General features: G+C 38.1%; 1 protein-coding gene across 1 annotated transcript in view; it reads left to right on the plus strand.

Moving 5' to 3' along the window:
• Nucleotides 1–23,326, plus strand: part of astn1 (astrotactin 1) — a 481,448-nt gene that overhangs the window by 211,993 nt on the left and 246,129 nt on the right. Inside the window, exons 12-13 of the mRNA XM_085390452.1 lie at nt 91–241; nt 18,037–18,203. Of these exons, the coding sequence (XP_085246578.1) occupies nt 91–241; nt 18,037–18,203 (318 nt within the window). The remainder of the gene's footprint in view (nt 1–90; nt 242–18,036; nt 18,204–23,326) is intronic.

The following is a 23,326-nucleotide window of genomic DNA, read 5'->3' on the forward strand; positions in this document are numbered from 1 at the left end:
AAAAGAAGTCATGAAATATACTTTTTGAAAGCCCCACAGATACACCTGGCTGAAGGTAATTACTTTTGTGTATTGCTTTTGTATTTGCAGAGAGGAGTTGATGATCAGTTCATCGTTTGACTCTTTGGAGGTTCTCCTGGACTCTTTTGGACCTGTCAGAGACTGCACCAAAGACAACGGTGGCTGCAGTCGCAATTTCCGCTGTATATCAGACCGCAAGCTTGATTCCACTGGATGTGTGGTGAGTCCTTTTTTTCTGTTATAAAACTGCCTGCAGTACCTCAGGTTTTGCTGAAAATCTAATCAAAAGTATTACTGGGCACCATACAGCCTTCATATAACTTTTTATGACTGATATGAGAGCATAGTTAGTACGGTCAGCAGATCCAAACAGTCGGGCTTTTTTGACTTGTGGTCACCTGGGATTTTTTTACTAGTTAATATTCCAACTTAACTTTGTGTGTGTAGTCTAAGTATAAACACAACTGCATGCCACAATGACCCACAAGGACAAATAGCAGATCGGCAGTCTCAGCAGATTGGTACTCTCTAATGCTTCTGAGTAGACACTTTGACTTTGCCTCTTGTCTCATATGCCTCTTAGCATGACAACACATTCATTAACTCCAGGTGGTGCTTAGCAACCAGGAAATGTAGCAGCCAGGTTTGTTTTGTTCTCCATCTGTTGGGGGTTTCAGCAATAGCATTCTTGTTATTTGCAGAATCTTAGCACTGGCTGCTAGTGTTTTGCTTCTGCTAAATCCCCCACTTCTATTGATAAGCTGTCAGGCACCATCAGTCCTAACAATTTAATTTCTTTTCAAGTACTTTGATACACTTGAGTAGAGCCTTTGAGGTGGGTTTGGAAGATGCTATTTATGCAATCCAGTATTCTTCTTGCCTGTAATGCATCTCAATGAGAGCCAGAAGAGTTTGTGAGAGTTTTTTAAATGGGAAAATGCTTTTTATATAGAGGCAAGCATTTCCAGCCAATTATATACAGTATGCATGATAAACAGTTGCTCAGACAAGTAAATATTATTCAGGCATTATTGAAAACACATGCAGGAGTACATTTATTGACTTTCCTCATTTGGTTTAAATCATTAAGTTTGAGACTGCAGGCTAAAATTGCACGAGCTTCAAAAATGTGGAAGGAATATCGAAACCAGATCAATCAGTCTGTCTCAGGAGCTAATATATCTTATCCATAATGTTATTGTCTATTAGTCTCTTTTTAAGCTGAGAAATGTGCTATTTAAAATGTTAATTCAGTTAAAGTGGAGGAGTTCAAGTGTCTTGGGGTTTTGTTTATGAATGAGGGGAAAAGAAGAGTGGGAATTTCATCAGATGGATCGGTGGAACATCTGCAGTGTTCTGGAGGTTGTATCCGTCTGAGTGTAAGCAAAGGTTTTGATTTTCTGGTCAATCTGCATTCTTACTGCACCTATGGCCACAAGCTGTGGGTAGCGAATGAAAGAATGGGATACTAGTCATGGAAATAAGCCTCCTCCGAAGGGCTAGAGCCACTAGTCCACATAGAAAGGAGCCAGTTGGAAATACTTCTCCTGCACGCCTCTGAAATTAGTTGTTCTCGGGCATGGTCAGCTGTGCCTTGCTGCAAACACAGGACATGTTAGTGCACATCATAGTTCAATGCGTAATGCACTGTAAGCAATATACCCTGACTTTTTATTCTTTTGTTGTTGGAAGACTCTTTTAGCTGTCATACTTTCTAGCCCTGAATGAGTGCAACTAAATATTTGCCACTGCTTGCACTGAGGTTTGCATTAGCATAAATGCTAATATTGAGGACGGTCAGCTAAACAAAACAAGCTTCCTGTTCTACACTGCAAACAAAACTTAAAAGTGTGTTGATTTTTTTAAATGTTTATTCAAACATTTTTTTACATTGTGACGTTGTTCAAGCTTATTTAGCTGGAGAAATCTGTCACACGTAAAGTATTTATTGTATGTATTGTGCTGTTCACCACCAGAAACGATAAACACTGTGAAAGAAGACCTGTAAGTAGCACCAGCATTGCACTGAAATGTAAGAAAGGGAGATATCTAATTTCCATCATGCACCAAGAGATGACTGAATGGATATTTTGGGTCAGAGTCATGTGGGTATTTTATTATGTGTTGTGTAGATAAGATTTTTTTCATGCTGGTCTCTCATGTGGGAAAGCACAAAAAGGAATATCAATATTTGGTTGTGACAACCTTCCTTTAGACATTACCGGATGATGTTAAACTAAAACTCGTGTTCTAGAAGACTGCTTTATGTTGCAGTGTGTTACAAATCCTTGACAAAAGCATCAGGAAAAAACCCAAATTTCTTCTTGATGAAATTAGTGTCAGGTGGATCCAAAGAAAAACTCTTAAAATATTCGTTTCCATGGAACTCCTTTTTCAAGTCTATTAATTATTTACCCTTCTCTGTATTTTCATCCCTGTGAGGATGTTCTACTGTAAATTTCTTTTAGAACTGAAAAAAGAACATAGATGTACTTGCAATGCATAATATGCACTGTGACACTGGTCTATAATTGTTCCTTTTTTCCATATATAAAATGTTCAGTGTGCTGCAACAAGAGGCTGCTAGCTAGATGTGACTGATAGACACGTATGTAGAGAACTGTAGTTAGACCAAAGATAAATAATCACTGCAGGGCTGAAAGATTGACAGGTGGGATGCATTATCTGTTCAATCTGTTTTCACACCCTTTTTCCTGTCTAATTAATACTAATACCACCTGTTTTCCAACATTTCCTTTCTAATGTTTGCATAAGCCAGACCTTCCCAAAGTGTGGGGCCCACCCCCTAAGGGGGGTGCAGAGCCATTGCAGGGGGGGGCGCGGGATGAAAAGGGGGGAAAGAAAACAAAACGCTTGGACGCTGCTAGCACGGGGCGCCCACACAAACGCAAAGCAGGAGATGAAGCATCGCTGAATATGTTTCCAAACCAACTTCATTCTGAGCCAAAGACGAGAAAATATGGTGAAGCAAATCTGCCCTTTGGCTTCACCTGCACAGGTGCCGAGGTAGGTCTCCCTGCAGGGTTGGCTTTCCCTTCGTCGGGAGCAGCGCTGGGCTGTTTAAATCACGGACAAACAGTATCCCACATTCTTGATTTTTAGTTCACAAACACATCTCATAATGACTAACTACTCCTGACATTTTGGAGATGTAAAACTTTTTTTCTTGTAAAACAAAGGGGGGCCCAGCAAAAAAAGTTTGGGAACCACTGGCATAAGCTCTCAGGAGTTGGAATGTTGGCAGTTGGTATCTCTTCTACTTTAGCTGCTTCACTCTGCAGTCTTTGATCTCTTATGCTTTAAAGGTTTCTTATTCTTTTTGAATGACACATGCCGTCATTGTCCCATTTTTTTTAACAACCACCTATTATTACAAGCAAAGCCACTGATATTCCGATACAGTATACCGCACAGGCACACATTCCTCTCCTGTCCATCACCATACAGGACCACTGTCAGCTCCCATTGCATATATTACTGTGATTTTTAGTAGTTGTCTTGTGACTGCTGAGCTAATAAACAAGCCTTTCATCTGTCTAATGAGGGTGGTAAACTGGCTGGGCCCTAGCGTTCTGATTCCACATTAATCAATTAACACCTTGTCTCAGTCCACACTGCCAGAAGCTGCCCTGTGTGCATTTAATATATTTTCTTTCGAGAGAGTCAAGTGATGCTGGCGGTCTGTGCTGACTGACCTCCTCCATCTAGCTGATATATTGCTCTCCTGAGGAGAGGCAGCATGCGGCACCTGTGGAAGTGAAAGCGTAATAATCACAAGATGATTGTGAGATTAATTAGCTTCTTCTTGTCACTTGTCTCCTCTGCAAAATGTTGGAAAACAAGGATGTTGTTGACAGAACAGATTGCCACCAAGATGGAATGACTAGAATAGCTGGGCACCATCCAAACAGCCCGTGTAGTGAGTTTTGTAGCTTGATACATAAACCTGCAGTACACAGGACATGCCAGTCATTGCTGCTGCTTACTTCTGTGTGTTTTGGTGTAGAGCTACTTTATAGAACCACCTTAGGCGTTTTGTGCACACAGTATAAGACAAGACTTAACTGGGACTGTTTGTGGTGTGTGACCGGGACAATGTTTATATCGGGGATGCAAAGAGAGTATGGAAAACAAAAGGGTCATCAGCACTGACTCTGAATCACATCTACAGACAGAGCTTCATAAAGTTCTGTCTTTAGACTAACAGCCAAAACTTCGTAGCTCTAACTTTTATATATTTTCTCAATACAAGTACAGAAAATGTGGGTAAAGTGTGTAGTAGTTTAATAAGACTGACAAGTGTGAATAATTATAAAAGAACAGAAAATTAGAAAAGAAATAACAAATAAAACCCTCAAATGTATCAAACTGTACTAATTTATAAAACTAGATACTAAAAAAGTAAACTGAAGTAACAATAGTTTCAAATTATTTTAGCAAATCCTTTGTCAAATACTCCAGGATTGTGGTATCTATAAAATCAATATGCTGATTATTTATTGTTTATATTATAACAGTCCAGATTTTTAATGTTAACAGACAACATGCTTATGAAGTAAAGCAGATGTTGTGTACAAAGTAGAAACAAGCAGGTCAATCAGATATTGTTTTTAGTGACTGTAGGTTGTGATGTAACTTATGTAGCATCCATCCATCGTAAGTGTTCTCTGTGGATGGATGTTCTTCCACCATCTAACTATGTCTCCAGTTAAAGCAACAGAACTCTACAGGAACAGAGGAAATGACTTCCTCCTTGTCACATAATGCTTTGGCAGAATTTCTTTGAGTCACACAGCTTCCACGGCCTCACTGAACTCCTCCCACATCTGAGATTTTATTTCAGCTGCTGCCAGCGCTGTGCATGTTTGGCCTCCTGATACCTGTCAACTACCTTCAGAGTCCCAGAAGCCACACGCATTTATCACTGTAAAGATAAACAATGGCAGTAGCTAGACCAGTGTTTCGACACACCACCAAACAAAAAGTTTCCTCGGCGCACCAGGTATAGCTCAGTTTGTCCCAGTATACCTTTTTTTGCTTTCTTCTGACCACTACTCAGGCTGGGCCTTCATCATCATCTTCATCTTTTCTCCAGGACCCAGGTCAGACTGACTACTTTTTCTTTTCAAATATTTATCTATTTATATTGCGTCGTCTCACTCACAGCATAACTATTATGTAATTCTTCTTCGTCTTCTTCTGTTTTACTAGCAGTTAGCAACCCATTTTATTAGAGCAGGTAGTTGTACTGCCCTCTAGTGGTAGAGAATGTAAATGTTCTGCCCATTACTCACGCCGGGCGCTTAGAGTACTAATCAGGTGGAATCTTCCACAACACACCTGATCATTTCTCACGGCACACCTATGTGCCACGGCACAGTGGTTGGGAAACACTAAGCTAGACAACTGAGTGTGTGTTCATATAAATAGGATAAGAGGAATTAAGGTGGTTCTGAAGACAAAAGAGTTGGGGTCGAGCTTATTACTATTGAGGTGTTCCTAACAAAGTGTCCAGTAATAATAATTAGGTCAGTAATATTATATTAGTATGTTGTATATTCCCCATTATGATATGAATATGTAATTCCCATAAGGAAAATAGAACGTCTGTACTCTCGTATGTATTTTGACTCCTTGCTCATAGATATTAGTAAACTGAATAATATTTTTAATATATGCAGTCTTTCCCTTTGATGAGGGTACAATACTATGCTCTCAACTTAATAGTTTTAAATGAATCTGAAAGAGACACCACTTTTTTTTTTATGCTTTTCAGTTTATAATGATATAACCTAATTCAACGTTGAACCATTGGTCAACTGAAGGTATAAACAATCAAAACAACAAAGATGTAATAGCTTTACATCTCAATAACTGTTGGTTTATCTCCACAAACTACAGTCTATAAGGCCAAACAGTTCTACAGACATGCGCTCACCACAGCACAAATCACCTCTAAAAAGGCTTCATGTGACAAAGAACTAACCCCCTTTGCTCCTCTTCATTAAATCTGGCCAGCCTCAGACTATATACTTGAAACTCATCCAAAATATGTACAGTATACTGTACAAAATATGTACAATACCGCATAAGACCAACAAATACACGGCTTGCAGCCAGGTGCCCTTTAATAATATTTCTGAACGGCACCATACTGTATGGAACTGGCTAAAGTACTTCTTCTCTCCTGTATTGGTGTTATTCCCTTTAGGCAGCAAAAAACAATCTTGACTCAGATCACATTTTGGGACACTAAGCAGTGCTGAGTGGAGTCAATACCTGGCAGAGATGTAGGTAGACCTCAGCCCTGAGGAGGAATAGGAGCACATTAGATTGTCACTTCTGATGTTTTCTCTCCTCGGGTCACTGGACTTCTGTGTTTATGTGTTTGAAATTAGAAGTTTAATAAAAGGAAGCGCTCATCTACTGCGTTTTGTATGTGATGTTCAGTATTAACTTTATTTGAAAATAATACATTATTTGTTAGATGAAGATGAAGGTGGAAAGATTAATGGCACAAACATAAATGAATCTACTGTCGCATTAATAATAATAAAAAAATATATAATTGTAATAGTAGAAATACACATCCTGAACCAGAATCACAAGTTGAATGTGACAGTTTTAATATGATGTAAAAGATGAGGTAGTTCCTCTGCTCATAACAATCGGAAACCATACGTGATTTAGATTTGGAAAAACTCTCCTTCAGGTTTAAAGATCACTTGAAACATGTGTTCCGGCACATGTTGTTATTACATGGCTTGATTAAGGTACACCTTAGGCTGACATCTGGGGCCAGAGCTGAAGCTGAAACTGTTCTGGGCCAGCACAGGGCCACCAGTGTGTCTACAACTGGCCTTGTGCTGACCCATGTGTGGGCCACCTCTGGCAAAACAAATCTGGGCCACCAAAGGGCCGTCATTCTTTGCGGTATGTGGGCCAGATCCAGGCCATACCATTTTTGCGATGTGGGACCATTGCTATAATTGCAAATAGAAATGTACCAATTGCAGTTTTCTTGGCTGATTTCAATTTCCGATTGTTCTCTTACTGTGACGTGTTGGTAAAGATTGTTACAGATTCTGATTTTTTTCGAAGAAGTAAAACTGGCAGCATAATACAGTAAATGATTAAACATTAGAGTTTCTTCTCTCACTTAAGAAAACTGAAAATAAAGTGCTCTGCTACTAGACAGAGGTACTCTTAATTCCGTTGTTTTCATTCTAAGTCTGTTGTTTGTTTTAAACTTCCATTGTTTTCATTCAAATTCCGTTGTTTTCATTTGAATTCTTTTCTTTTCATTCTAATTCCATTGTTTTAATTCAAATTCTGGTCTGTTCATTCTAATTCCATTGTTTGTTCCCAAATTCTGTTGTTTTCATTCAAATTCCGTCGTTTTCATTTTAAATAACTTAAAATGAGTGTTGTGTTTTAGCTTACTAAACAAAAGCAGATGAAACAAGTTTCATAACAAAACAAATGTCCAGTACTTACATCACCTGAATAGGATATCGACCCTATTCTCGGTTTCACTTGTCTCCATAATTTTTCTTGTACCTGCTTTTTATCGCTCATTAGTTCAGGCACCTTCAAACCTAAAGCCGTATTACAGCAGACACGTTTCACACGGTATAAATAATCCTTCTCTGTTCAAAAGTAATACACATGCGGTTTCCCTTTTGTGAGCAATTTGGACCAAAGTAACAAAGCTCTTTTTTTCAAGTTGATAAAGAAAGTTTTTTTTCCTCTAATTTACCAAACGAGAAGCTCACATTCGCATTCTCCAAGTCGATAAAGTTTAGCAAAGAGATTACTTGTTTTAATATACTTTGTGGATATCTGTTCACTACGATTCGTTACAGATTGTAAGATCATTACCCATATGGAAAAGAAATAGTAAAAACTTGTGATTATATGTAAATCATATGAGGCTTACATGATTTACTCATGAAAGTGGCCACTTTCTCATTACTTTCATACATTGTTTTAGTAAGTATCCAAAACATACAAGTTTCATTATATAATTTTTCAAGGGATCTTATATTTAGGTTTGAAGGTCGCCGGTTCGATCCCTGGGCTCTCTGTCCTGGTCGTTGTGTCCTTGGGCAAGACACTTTACCCTACTTGCCTACTGGTGTTGGCCAGAGGGGCCGATGGCGCGATATGGCAGCCTCGCTTCTGTCAGTCTGCCCCAGGGCAGCTGTGGCTACAACTGTAGCTTGCCTCCACCAGTGTGTGAATGTGAGAGTGAATGAATAGTGGTATTGTAAAGCGCTTTGGGTGCCTAGAAAAGCGCTATATAAATCCAATCCAATCCATTATTATATCTGTTTTCACTCTTATATGCTTTTCATACAAGTTTCACACAAGACAGATACAAACTTTATAAGATTTATATACATCTTTTCCATATGGGTACATTTCTGAATGGAAAATGGCAGTTTTAGAATTACCGACAGTGCTGACAGTTCCAGCAATCAATAAAGGAGAGCATCCATGGTCAGGAAACATGACCTTTCCTTTATAGACAGGTCTATCGTTGCAGTGCCTCCACTTGACCTGAGTCTTCATCCATATTGTGCTTTCTGCACTTTGCTGTGAAGGAGGTGAGAGGGGTTACTAGAAGGCCAAGGTTCCTGCACTAAACTTCCTCACCATTACATCCAAAGGAGACTGGAATGAGGAGCCTAGTGCTCTGTGATAAGCTGACCTTTGACTCACAGTGTTAATCTAATCACATGCTATAATAAAACCCTCTCCAGACAATTTTCTCTGCTAAGAAACATGAAAGGAAAGTGAAATGTTGGAATAATGTTTTAGGTTAAGAAAATGTGATGTCTTTAACAGACTATTAATGAAATGATAAGTTACTCTGCGAACATTCCTGTGGGCTTTCTTCTCTCTCTCTCTCTGCTGTAAACCTTTTAAGTTTTTGGCAAATATATCATCCCAGTTCTCTGTTTGATGCACCAGTCAATGTGCATTTTAATTCTCTAACTGGCCTTTTGATTAAGATATTTAAGGTTTCATGACCTTAATATACGTGGTTATACAAATAAGTGCCAAGGTAATATTTCCCAACATACAGTACAGCAGTATGAAAAACCATAATGTCATACTACAAATAAAGAGGAATAATAATAAGAAGAAAATGCAAACAAGTAAAACAAAGGTTAACACGTCATCTTTTCAATTCAATTTCATAAATATCGTAGAAAGAAGCTTTTTTGTACCTTATATGTGCTAAGTTTCAGCTAATGCATGCACAGTTGTTTAGGAAACTGTATTCATAAACTGTGTGGGTACAATGCACAGACACATATTAAAGATGTTCATCGGCCTGATGAAGCGGTAAGTCTTGTCCCTAAACTAGTGACCTTTCGGTGTACTCAGTTGGAAACAAATTGTGGGTACTGTTTTGTTGATCATCTACCCCCACATGAAGTGGCTGGGTAATGAGCTTAAAGGATCTAGCAATTGTCCAGGATGTGTAAAATTAGGTTTTACACATCCTGCGTAATTTTTTAAAGGGAAAATGTTATTTTCTCTTTATCTCTTAAACAGCTACTTACTTGTTTATATTGAGTAAAACACCATAAATGCCTTGAGAGACACAAAATATGAAAATGCATCTTGTATACATTTTTTGCTTGTTGAAACTGCAAAAAAAAAACCTGAAGGATTTCTTCAAAAATATTTCTTGGTAATTGGGGATTGGGTGGACATTAAGATGCATAACCACTATGTGTGGTGATTTTACTTTTTACCAGGTCAAGTTAGTAAGTAACTTAGATCATTTGAAGTATGTGTGAAAAGAACATTGTCAAAGGACTTCTGTGTAATCTGGTGAAAAATAAAGTGCATCATTAGTTACAGAGGAATGAAGAGGGTAAGCAGCAAGGTGCTGCTAATGAAATGCAGCTGATTCTATGAAAGCAGGTGTGTGTTAACACAATGTCACAATTTTGGTAGAAGTGAACATCCCAGGAAATTCACCCCAAGGTCAGACTGTGCAATGCTCAGAGAAATTGCAAAGAAATCCAAGAGCTACATCCTAGACTCTATTGGCATGCTAAATGTTAAAGATGATTATAGTACAATTAGAAAAAGATGTGTCTGAAGGGTACTCTCTACAAAAAGCATCAGAGTAAAGCTTAGGTTTACATATTTGCTCCTGAAATAAGCACAAGATTGTGGATCTATGTCTTTTGGCCAGAAAGACTATTGTGGAGATGTCTGGCCACAATGCACAGTGCTTCATTTGGCGAAAAAGCCAAACAGCATATCAGCACCTCATACCTATTGTCAAGCATGGTGGTGGAGGGGTGATAATTTGATAAATTGATAATTTGTTCGGGTATTTTGCACCTATTAAGTAAACCATGAACTCATCGGTATGTCAAGGTATTCTAGAGTCAAATGTGAGGGCATCTGTCTGACAGCTGAAACTTGGCCCACATTGGGTCAACAGTAGCACAATCACCTGTAGATCTACAACAGATTGACTGGGCCACAGCAAAACATCTAAATTCTTTTCATTTGTAGAAGTCTAGAACTAAACCTGATTAAAATTTGTGCTGTGACCTTAAGACAGCTGTACATAAATAAAGGCCCCAAAACCTCAATGAACTCAATGTGAAGAAGAGTGAGCTAAAATTCACTCTGATAAAGTCTCTCAAATCATTAGTTCAAGTTATCCGGTTGTTCAGTCTGACGTCACTAGCCGTGTCTGGACCTAAACTCTGCTGCAGGTCCATATATCAAACGATCACTATGGCATTACTGAGAGTTGAAAAACTGTCTAAAGTCTTTCATCTTTAATAAAATGATCAGCGTTCTGCTCTACCAGGTGTAACAATTGAGTTTAACATCCAGGCATCCATGAAAACGGAATTTATGACATTTAACGGAGTTAGAAGTTAGCAGGAAGTTAGCTCGCTAGCTTCTATCTAAATACAATATAGCATGTCCTGACTGCGGGGTTTTGGAAACAAATTAAAACGTACAGCTCTGCTATCACTTCCAACATAAATGAAGGCAGAAAACTAAACAGCAGTGACGTTTGTAGGGTTACTGAAGTTGGGCTAGCTGGTATATAATGATGTGCTACGTGACCGCTAGCGACACAGCTATGTTAGCATAATATAAACAAGCTAACTTTTTTTCCACTCGATAAAAGTTAACGTGAGTGTTCTCGGTGGTCAGGAACAAATGTAATCGCATGGCAGGATGCTGTAAAAGGACCAAACTTCAGCCAGGAGAACAACTGAGATAATCCATCCACAATACGAGGTTAGTCATTCATATACTGCTGCATGGGCTGGGCTGTAGTTACATCCTAAGGTTTTAAAAACTGAGCTTAAATAAATGATTAGCGGTAATAAAAGCCGAGGGAGGTCAACAGTGATCACTGACTGTTTTAGGAGCTTTTTGAGATTAAATAGAAGAAAATACAAAACATTAAACATGTTAACAACACAAAAGCCATATTAAACGCAGACTACTTTAGACCCGGAAGTAAGATTCGTCACGTCATCACTTAACGATCGGATAGCCGCTAAAGGTGGTTTAACAAGCTACTAAATCATGGTGTGTACTTCCAGTGAAAAGGTTCTTTTCCACATGACTGTACTTTTGGCTTAACAGGATCAATTTACTTTCCTATTGTTTTCAATCGCTGCCATTAATTATTCATATGAAAATGAAAAATAATATAAGAATAAAAAAAATAAATAATTGACAGAGTATGAAAATAAACATGACATGAACAAAATAATCACAATAAACAATGTTTTGAAGGCATAGAGCCTAATAACCTTTTACTATGCACGACCCTTTCATGACAGATGTATAATTATAATATATAATTCTGCACACAAATATCACAATATTATAAGTAATTGAAAGGATGGAAAATTATCGTGTCTTTGGAGTGATTTTCTTCAAATTGTGGCACAGTTATTACATTAATGCTTTTAGTAACTGAAAGAACAAAATCACAGATACAAGCAGCGGAAATGAGCTTCCTCCAAAGGGCAGCTGGCCTCAACCTTAGCGATAGGGTGAGAAGTTCGGCCATCCGGGAGGGGCTCAGCGTAGAGCCGCTGCTCCTCCACATCGAAAGGAGCCAGTTGAGGTGGTTGGGCATCTGACAAGGATGCCTCCTGGGCGCCTCCTGGGTAATGTCCCACTGGGAGGAGGCCCCGGGGCAGACCCAGGACACGCTGGAGAGATTATATCTCTCTGGCCTGGGAACACCTTGGTGTTTCCCCGGACAAGCTGAAGGAGGTGGCTGGGGAGAGGGAGGTCTGGGCTTCTCTGCTTAGGCTGCTGCCCCCACGATCCTGCCCGGGATCAGCTGAAGAAAATGGATGGATGCTTTAATTTATGTCCAAGAGGGAACATCTTGAAAAAAATCACACCTCAAATATTTTGCACATGTGAAGTAGATTAACTACTGTCATGTCTACTTGCTGAATATGAAATTCCTTCACAATGAAAGAAATTCTTTGAATAAGTCAAATTTCCAATTCTCCTTCTTGATTAGGACTTGATTAACATTTTCCACTGGAGACTTTTCCTCACGGTTTAAGTCTTCAGTCATTGAATCTCTGTACCAGTTTGCCTATTGGACAAATTTTAAAAGTGCATAGCTTACCCAACTTCTCTTGCATGGATTTGTTGCTGTTTGGCAATAGCACAGGGCTGATTCCCTTAAGCCTCAAAAGCACTGAAAGAATTTATCTCCATTAAGAAACAGAATTAAAAGTGGTGGTTCAAGGGGTTTTCTAGAGTAGCCTTTGTACTGCATGCTTGCTTTCTACAACAGAACAGACAGCACTCTCACTCACTGTCTGGTTATTAAATATTCTAAGATAAATGGTGATTACTTTGCCTTCAAAGACTATTTTGTTTGTGTCAGTGGATGGTCATTATCTAGTAACCTGCGTGTTCCTTTGGAGAAGAAATGTGTCCTTTCCAGGTAGTTACTAATAAATACCGGAAATGCCTTTCACAATAACCGAGAATGCTGTCATTGGTTTACTTTCAGGGTTGGTCTAGCACACTAATCAACTCGGCTACTGACTTTCTTCAATTTTTTTGTCATTCTTATTGTTCATGTAGTGTGGTAAGTCTACTTTTCAAACCTGCCAAAATGTAGCAGGAATCAGCATATTAGAGAGTCCAATTTCTATTTTATAAAGGCAGAATCTCGTAGAAAGATTGCTACATTCTCAGATGAAATTCAACTTTTTAGCAAGAGCCAGTTTCTTGCAGTTGTTGTAGTTGATGTGCAGCTGTGTGAATTCCAATCCTGAACAGACTTTTCAGTTATGCGGCATAACGCTTCACCCACAGGTTTGTCAGTTTGAAAATTTGCTAATAAGTGTCACAACTTCATTTTCTAGCACTTAGCTTTTTTTATATCCTAATCTTTATTCTCCATGAATTCTCCTTTGTAAAGCTCACAGATCTGCTGAAATCGAAATGATATAGAAAATAGGACTTTAAAGTTCATTCGTTAATTACTCTGCAGGGATTTGTTTCACAGTGTCCACAATGAGTTCTCAACCTTTTCAAATGTTGTAAAATGAGGTGAGCCATCAAGTTCCAAGTGAGACCTAATTATCCATGGATCGGAAATGTCATAAAATGTAATATAAGACTGCAAGATGAAGTAACATTGTGTGACTGAATCAACTACAAGCGGAAATTTAAAACAACAACATTTTGTATGGCATTAATTTACACATGCCGCTCATGTAGAATCAGAACTAGCCTTGAGGCGACTGTTGTTGTGATTTGGCGCAATATAAATAAAGTTGAATTATTCCATCTTTTATGGCAACACATCTTTTCTGAAGACAACAACTGAAGAAGTTATTAAATTAGATTTAAATGTTTTTGAAAGATTTGACAATTGCTTATACAGGGAAAGTTTTATACAGAGGATTATATGTTTTACCCAAGATTATAAACCAGATTTATAAACCAAGTTACAACTATCCACAGACAAAGGCTCAGGCAGGCGCATATTCTTAATGATTATTATCCTGCGGAAAGCTGGACAATAGTTCCGAGTTATCACTATTCCAATGTGTCGGAAGCCTATTGTGGCAGTCAATAACCAGAGCTATCTGTGGTTGGCAAGCTGCAGTATAGCAACTCATCAATACAAATTCCTCTCAGCCTGCACCGCATGTCCACACATCCATTGACTGCAGTGAGTTCCAGTGATTTAAAGACTCTGTGCCATAGATGTGTTAGGAGATTCAGTGTTTCATGTGCTCATTGCTTCACAAGTAATAAATCATTTGTCGCCACGGCCCTTTGCAGGGTGACAAAGTCAATATCAGTTTATTCAGGGAGCAAGACCAGGGACCACTCATTCAAGCATGTGTCCTCATTCTGTACAGGTACTTCTACAAATGTATAACAACCGCAAATGTATATCAGTCACATTTCTTCGAGATTAAAGGACATGAATAAAATAACTTGACAACTTTAAATAGCTTTGATCAAATGGCAACAGTTCTTCTTTGTAATACAGAAATAATTTGATGCACATTTTACATGCATCAATGTAATACATGTATTAAATGTACAAAATAAAAATCTCCAACATCTGCGCCAGTTTTAGTGTGAAGCAGTCCTTTAGTAATACAACAGTTTGCTGTTTTTAAATAAGCAGTTTAATAGCAGCATGCTAAGTTAGGACCTGCCAGTAGAGTTGATAAGTGATCCTGTGTGTGATTATGCAAAGTTTGTTATTTCTTAATAAGTTTGGAATTAACAGACTTTGCCTTCCACATCTGCTCTAGTGCTTTCTTAGCCCCTGGTACTTTTCTGTTTTCTTGTTCTCCTTCTTTGTGATGTTACTGCGCACTGAGATTGTCACATCTATCATATTCTGCTCCTTGTCAACCACCACTATGTCTGCTTGATTGGCCAGCAGCTGCTTGTCTGTCTGGAATTTGAAGTCCACAGGACTTTGGTGGTGTCTCCCATTGGGTCTTAGTGACTTTTAGTCCATATGCTGCCCAGATGTTACTGTACACTATTGAAGCCACTTGGTTGTGCCTTTCAGGGTATGCTTCACCTGCTCCAATCTTACATCCTGCTACTATGTGTTGAATAGATGTTCTTCCAGTACCGCTTAGTTTTAGCTCATGACACTCTAATGTGCAGGTTAACCACTTTGCTGACTCTGGATTTGAGCCTTCTTCTCCATGGGGGGGAGATGTATCCTTATTCTTATACCCAAGTGCTCCAAGGATTGCTTTGCAGTGCCATATATGAGGCTTGTTTCTGTGATTCTATATACCTCCTGCAGAGGCATGTGCACTGAAGGGATTCCCCATGATGGTGGAACTATTTTTCTGCTCATATAGGACAGAAGAGAAGAGGAAGGTGAAAAACATCCTACATTTGATGCATGTGCATAGAGGAAGTTAACTCTAAATGCAAGGATGTGATGACACTAGTCAGAAGACTTAGAGCGCTGTCACTTCTCTGATCACCTATAATCTTTAAAACATAGAAGTCATGGTTTAACCCAAATGACTTCTTAAAAAGGTCAGTTCTAAAATGCAGTTTCAAGCCAGTTGAAGGTTCATTACAGTTTTATTTGCCTACAATATTAGATGTTACATCCACAAAAATGTGAAGTAAATTGAAATCAACACAATCGACAGGCCACCTGCACTGTAAATAGGCCTGTGTAATAAAATAATATGCTTCTGATTCTTCCATGCTGAGATTAAACAAACTGTCTGGTCACACTTGTGATGGCAGGGGTGCCTTGTTAAAATGCACTCCATCAAAGTTTCCTTTGAAGCTGTCACTGACAGAAAACATAATGTGAATTTCACTTGGCAGCTGCTTGGGAAACACTGAATGAGTCGGGGTGAAGTCAGGTCTTTCATAGCTCTTTTGTAAATTCACCGCAGTGTAGAGGGTGGTTCCATTAAGAGGTTGTTCAAGCCTGTGTAAAAAAATGTATTGTGGGTCTTTCTTATTAATTTCTTGAAGTATATCTACCAAACTAAAGAATTTAATTTCATTCTTCAAACATGAAGAAATTCTGATGTCATCTGCATGGAAATTGAAATTAAACCTGCAGTATTGTCTCATTTTCCTCACCATAACAGAAAATCTCCTTTAAAGGGATTGTGTGTGTGTGTGTGTGTGTGTGTGTGTGTGTGTGTGTGTGTGTGTGTGTGTGTGTGTGTGTGTGTGTGTAGCCACTCGCCCAACTTGATGATCTCTGCACTGAGTGCTAAGGCAGCAGTATGTTCACAACTGTGAAATCTTCACAATGGGAGAAAAAATATCTTAAAATACATAAACATAAGAAGCGAGATGTAATAACTATCGCTTGTGTTGATCAATACGGAAAAAACTGGCAAACGAACAATGCAAAACATTTTGCCAGCACCCTGCAGCATGTACACCCTTAAAAAGAAGTGTGGGGTCAGAAGCATGAATCAGCTGGCCATTACATTCTACTTGTACAACTACTAAGCAACAGTGGCAGAAAAGTTAATATTACTTCTGTTGAGTATTCATAACTCCATTAATTTCTCAAAAACCACAACATTGTCTCCTGTGAACAAGTCGTGCTTTAGGGGAATATTTTATTCACTGACGCTATAGTCAGATGGTGGAATGACTTCATTAAATATGCAACAGTTATTTTACAAAATAAATAAATAAAAATACTAACTCTGAGGGGGCCAGGTAGGAACGTTTTATATAGTATATAATATTCAATTCAATTTTATTTATACAGCGCCAAATCACAACGACAGTCACCTGAAGGTCGACCCTACAATAATACATACAGAGACAAATCCAGCAATCACATGACCCCCTATGAGCAAGCACTTTGGCAACAGTGGGAAGGAAAAACTCCCTTTTAACAGGAAGAAACCTCCAGCAGAACCAGGCTCAGGGAGGGGCGGGGCCATCTGCCCGTGACCGGTTGGGGTGAGAGAAGGAATATAATATAAAGATATAAATATATATTTTATATTTAATGCCCCACTGTAAACTATTTGCTATGTTTCAAGGTTATATATGTAATTAAGTAGTTACACATATACTTATTTAAGTGATTTTATATATATATATATATATATATATATATATATATATATATATATATATATATATATATATATATATATATATGTGTGTACATATATGTAATTAAGTAATTCCATATATACATGAAGTAAAACAACCTTAGACTTTGTCAAACTGTCCTGTGAACATTCCTGTCTTGTGAACTTTGAGAAATCACCTTGATGGAATACGTTCACAAAGGACACCGTTCCACTTTTGACTGTAGGTTTTTCCTTCAGCTGGCCCATTTTGTTCTCATGAGCTAAATTGTTTTTTTAAACTTTTATAGGTGTAGTTGTGTTCAAGCAGTGCATACAGGTCAAAACTAACATAAAGTAAATCTTGAGGGACTATTTTAGTGTGACTGATCTTAATCGCTTTATCATATTTCATCAGAGATTAATAATGAATCAGATTCCCACCTGGGTTCTGACCCCCAGTCTGCTCCTACACATGTTGTGTAAGTGAAAAGACACATATGTCTTCATCTCAACAGCAATTAGTTCGTTTGAAAATCCTGTCATTTTAAAGGTAGTTAAGACAACACAAATTTACTGGCAATTTAAAACTTGGTGTTCAAAGTTATTAATTTAGTAATGATTCTGTAATGATATCCTCATACTGTTACTTGTGCAGTTTTACAAACAAGGCTCAGTGCTTACACACACACACTGCACATGGGAATAGAAATCTAAGTGTTTGCATTCTGTGGCACAGATGTTATGGGGTCTGTCTACCTGCCCCATTTGGGATTAGTGTTAATGTGGTAGCTTCACACAGTTTAAGCAGCTCTAGGAAAGTGTTCTTAATAGTAATGTGTAATTGCCAATTTTAGTCATTTAAAACCATGTGTTCGTCCCACAGTGCCCCCCAGGACTAAGTCCTATGAAGGATGGCACCGGGTGCTATGACCACCACATCGGCATCGACTGCTCCGACGGTTTCAATGGAGGATGTGAGCAGCTGTGTCTCCAGCAGTTGGCCCCTCTAGAGGATGACCCGACACTCTACAACATCCAGATGTTCTGTGGGTAAGAAACAACACATTCTGTGCTTTTTATTTTTAATTATTATAGCAATATATTTCACAATTCTGTCATGTTAGGTTTGTCACATTTTACATGGTCTATGGTCAGTCAATAACAAAAACAAAATAAATCCCTTTGGTATGCTGCCATTGCTATATATACAGAGAGAGAGACAGACAGAGAAGAAAAGTTCCCAGATTCAGGTGATATATATAGTTTTTGCTTTTAAATGAAAACAGATGTGTATTCATAGCATTTAGTGCAAAATGAGCCAGTAAAAAACGTAAAGCAGTATGGTGGTGGCACTTTAAGACTCCTGCTTGTGGAGTCTTAAATATACCACCATTAACATTTATTAAAGCAAACTTTGACGTGAGTGTTGAATTAAAAATACCAAAACTAGAAAAAAGGGCTTTAATGAGTTCCATTATGATCCCCTGGGGCCTGATTTATAAAAGTGTTTATCTCTGAAATTAGTTTAAAGATAATACCTAACAGTGCGCTCATTTCTGGAAGATATGGTGCATGAAAGTAAGTAAAGCAATTTATGCACCTGTGATTTATATCTGTCAAATCAACTGAAATTTAAAGAAATCTGCCTTGCTGCTTTTCCTTATGTAATGCCAACACAAATGGGGCTTTACTCAGGAATAGCCTTGGACCATGGACCGAATGAGAAAAGCAAACCTTTTGGGACATAAGAGCAGGTGATTTAAGCCCGGTGACACATATCACACAGTGGACTGTATAGTGGGTCACAAGGCTGGGCAAGAAATAATGTAAAGCGTGTGTGTGTGTGTGTGTGTGTGTGTGTGTGTGTGTGTGTGTGTGTGTGTGTGTGTGTGTGTGTGTGTGTGTGTTATTCTAGTTTATTTTTTATGATGAAAATTGTTATATAACAGACGCCTTGGAACAGCGTCTTTACCTTCCAAAGTAGTTTCTGCAAGTCTCCAAAACAGATATGCTCATAAGCTGTAATACAGTCACAACTATCCTATCAGTGTCTCTCAGTGCAGGGGAAACCATCTTAATCTGTAATAAGGCACTTCCTATGTGTTCACTTCCACGTGCACCCTGGGTTATTGCTGTACTAACTCACTGGCATCAAAGGCTAATCCACTCTTGAACCTCGGGGTCGTCTGCAGTGTGTTTTTCTTGTACATCTTTCACATTTTACTGTTCTTAACTACTAGTTGCAGAAACAGTTTAGAATACAATGAATTATACAGTAGCACAAGTTAGACTCTATGTCTTAATACTGGTGCTTGTCTGTGTCATTTTATTGTTATCATCTGCACATTGAATTGTGTGCAGTGATAGATTTACAGCACGGAAACCACGCAAACAAACAAACCATTAAAACACTGAATGTACAACAGTTTGTTGTTTCAAGCGTAAGCTTTGGCTTGACGACGTTTAATAATTCAGAATATTTACCGTTCTCATCTACAACGACACAGTACAGTGTGATGTGGTTTACTGGAACTGCATGTAAGAATTACACATTTGCAATTAATTAGTGACTCCTTGGAATCAGCTGATTGTTTTCTATTATTTATTTAGTTGTAACATATCAAATTAATCCATCGAAAATGTTACTTTCACACAATAAAAACTGCACGAGTTACAAGCCCTCAAAGTAAGTAGAGATGGGTTTAAATTTGGTCCTTTTTAGTCACATTATTTTTTTCAGCTTTTTTACAAGCCTTCTGAATTATTGAGTACAGGAACAGGCTGATTTAACATGGATTATATCATAGAAAAACACTGCTGATTTAATGACATTGACAGAAACAAATACTGGAGCCCTGGACATTGTATGCATTTTCTCTTAATTCAATATAAATCATTTAAATAAAGTACTTTAAGGTCAACTTTAAAAAAGTCATATAACCACGTGGGATAGGTGACTGGTCAAAACAATTTTTATATAAATAAATTTCAATGTTAGGGTCAAGATTCCTTCTCTCAGTTTATTTTCTAATAATAATCATCTAACTCTACTTGTGTTATGGCCTCAGTCACGCAGGCTAAGAAACTGGCCGTCACCCCCTGTTTGACATGACTATATTTAATCATTTTGACCCAGAAGGGCTACAAAATGGGCCTGCTGTCAACATGTAGATTAGAAATGAGGCTTTTCACCAAGCTATGCAACAATCCTTTAAAGTATACCCAAAATGTTTTTAAGATTTCTCCATAAAACAGTTAGAAAACCATCCAGGGTGCTAGTTCTTATGTAAATATCCCATGATACTGATGCTCAACATCAGTCATAGAAAGCTTGGTCATGAGTAGTGTGGTGTTGTTTTATTGGATTAGATGAAGTTGGTGTAAATTTTGAACATAGCATGAGGATGTTTTGAATTAAAAAGAAAAGAGAAAAGAGACTCTTGAATAATAGCAATTAATAATATAAAAATAATACAAATCCAATAAAAACTAATCAGACCAGCTTTTTAAACTTTTTTGTGTACTACGTTCAGTCCCTGTTCATATGTGATTCAATACGCACTCGCCTCTTTTCCTCACTTAGTTCTTTAGAAATCAATGAAATACATTTTCTTGGTTACAGCAGAGCAACCCAAATCTAGCCTGAAACTAAACATCCAAGTACACAATCCATCAGCATCATGCTGGTCTGGACAAAGTCAGCTGATTTTCTGTATGAAAAGTGCTTTATAAATAAAGATTGATTGATTGATTGATTGATTGATTGATTGATTGATTAAACAGGCTGCATCTTTGGAAAGAGTTGGTCTGGCTGTGTCTGGGGAAAAAACATCAGTGTAAGGTTTATGGAACAGATGAATGAATGTGGATGTATTTCTTCATGTGAGGTGATTCTTTCATGGTGGTTAACTGACAGAGCAACATAGTGTAAGTTGTCCCTTAGATTAATAGGAAATGGATATGAATGAGGCAAAGATGACGGAGGAAGAGAATGAGATGATGATGGAGGAGGTTGTCACAGGCTAATTAGTTTTAAAATATTGAGCAATTAAGACTACTTGAATGTTATACTTGACTAGATTTGGACCTGCTAATATTTTGAACCACGCTGATGCTGGGTTGCTATCATCATCAGATCATCTCTTCATATGCATGTAACTAAAGTGTCTTCAAATATCAGTGGTCAGTGATGATCTACAAATGGAAACCACAAAGCTTTATATACAGAGATTAAAAGTAGGGCTTCCACGATTAGTTGACTAGTCACGATTACGTCGACTATCAAAATCGTCGACGACTGATTTAATAGTCGACGCCTCGTTTGAAGCTTTGTAAGATCCCAAAAGACGCAGGAATAAGTAGCAGGATTTAAGAGTGTAATAACGGACTGAAACAGAAGATGGCAGCACTGCATGTACTGCCGTTAAACCCAGAAGAAGAAGAAGTAGCTCTGTCCCAGAATTCATAGCGCAGCCCTGCTCAGTTTCCAACAATGGCGGCAGCTAGTTAGTTTTAATATTACTCTTATTATTCTTTCTGGGTCACAAAATAAACATTTAACATATTTTCAGGCGAGAATGTAGCTGTGTAAACCTCAAATATCTGCTCAGTTTATCAAGACACCGCATATTTTCAAAAGCGCTCCGACGTTTTCGGAGACGTCTGTTACCCACTAGCTCGATAGCTAGCCGGGGGCGAGGCTCACTAGAGCCGTGAGAACACCGGACTCCCAGCAAATCATTTCAAACCCACCGCCCTCTTTTGTTACTCAGGTTAAACATGATATATGAGTCACTTAGATAACTTAAAAATGTTATTGTTTGGCTTTTTTTTTTTTTAGTATTTTATTTGTTCCTGAGTAAATCGGTTTGGCTGAGATCAAAGTTATAGTTTTTACACAGCTGAATAAACGTCAAGCAGACAGCTGATTATCAGAAGTGTGAGATGCTCGAGAATTTACTCCGGTGTCCTGTTATAGTTCAGATAGCAAGGAGTTTATTAAACTTCACCGAAACAATCTGCAAATTTCATTAAAATTTAATAAACTATCATCCTGTCTTTATTTTTAGTTAGCACATACCTGAAACACTTAAAGCTGTAAGCTAATGATAGTTATATAAGAGCAGATGCTGCTGGTGCAATAATCTATACCTTTTACGTCTGATCTGATTAGTCGACTAATCGCAAAAATAATCGGTGACTAGTGACTATCAAAATAATCGTTTGTGGCAGCCCTAGTTAAAAGCAAACTGAACAAAGTTGGCATTTTTATTCTGTCACATGAAGCCTAATAATAACTAGCATAATATTTAGAGTTACTAGAGACGGCCACGAACCTTCTGCTAAGATATGCTGGATATGAAGAGTTTTGATCTAAAGAGAGTCTTAACATAAGATGTGTTTAGAATATCTGCAGCTCACGAGTCATACTAGCATTTGGCCTTTTAGCCTTTGCGCTGTTTGAATGCAGAAAGCTGCCAAGATCTGTTTCTTACTTTTCTCAGTAGACATAATTAAAACAAAAGCAATGACTTTTGATCATCTCAGCTGAGAAACGGCACATTTTCCGATAAACAACACTTTTCTAATTGAACACAACAAGCTGCTGTCATCTTTAGGGCAAGCATCATGTTGCAGGCGTACGAATTTGTGTCAAATTTACATAAGCAGGTGATACAGACTGCTGCTTCATTGAATTCTCAACAACAGCATTTTGTTGTCGTCTCTTCCCATAGTGCAGATGTGGCTAATCCTCCACTTTTCCCATCGGAGACTGGCATTAGCTTTGCGACATTTAGCATCCAGGAGAGAGCTTCTCATAGTGTAAATCCCTGACAGATTATCTTTTTGCTTTCCACCCCACTCCACCCTCCATTTCACTGCCTCCACTTTGTGTGCCTTTGATTCATTTCAGAGTATATTACATACTGAGATGTCAAAACATCATCAATATGAAAGAACCTTGAGAGGACTCTCAGTGTGTGGATTCTAGCTCCTTTCTTGAAATGGGGGATTATGTGTCAGTTGAGCAGAAAGGATTTTGCTGATTCTAGTGAGTTGTGAAGTCATGAGTTGTTCATGCTTTGAAGTTAGCAAAAAGATACTTTTCTGAATATTGATACATGAAATCATACTTTTTTTTTTAAATTTGGCAACTGCACAGAAACCAAAAC

This window comes from Rhamphochromis longiceps, linkage group LG18 (genome assembly GCF_057381845.1).
Source record: "Rhamphochromis longiceps isolate RC_006_pf linkage group LG18, R_longiceps_female_GT1.1, whole genome shotgun sequence".
NCBI lineage: Eukaryota > Metazoa > Chordata > Actinopteri > Cichliformes > Cichlidae > Rhamphochromis > Rhamphochromis longiceps.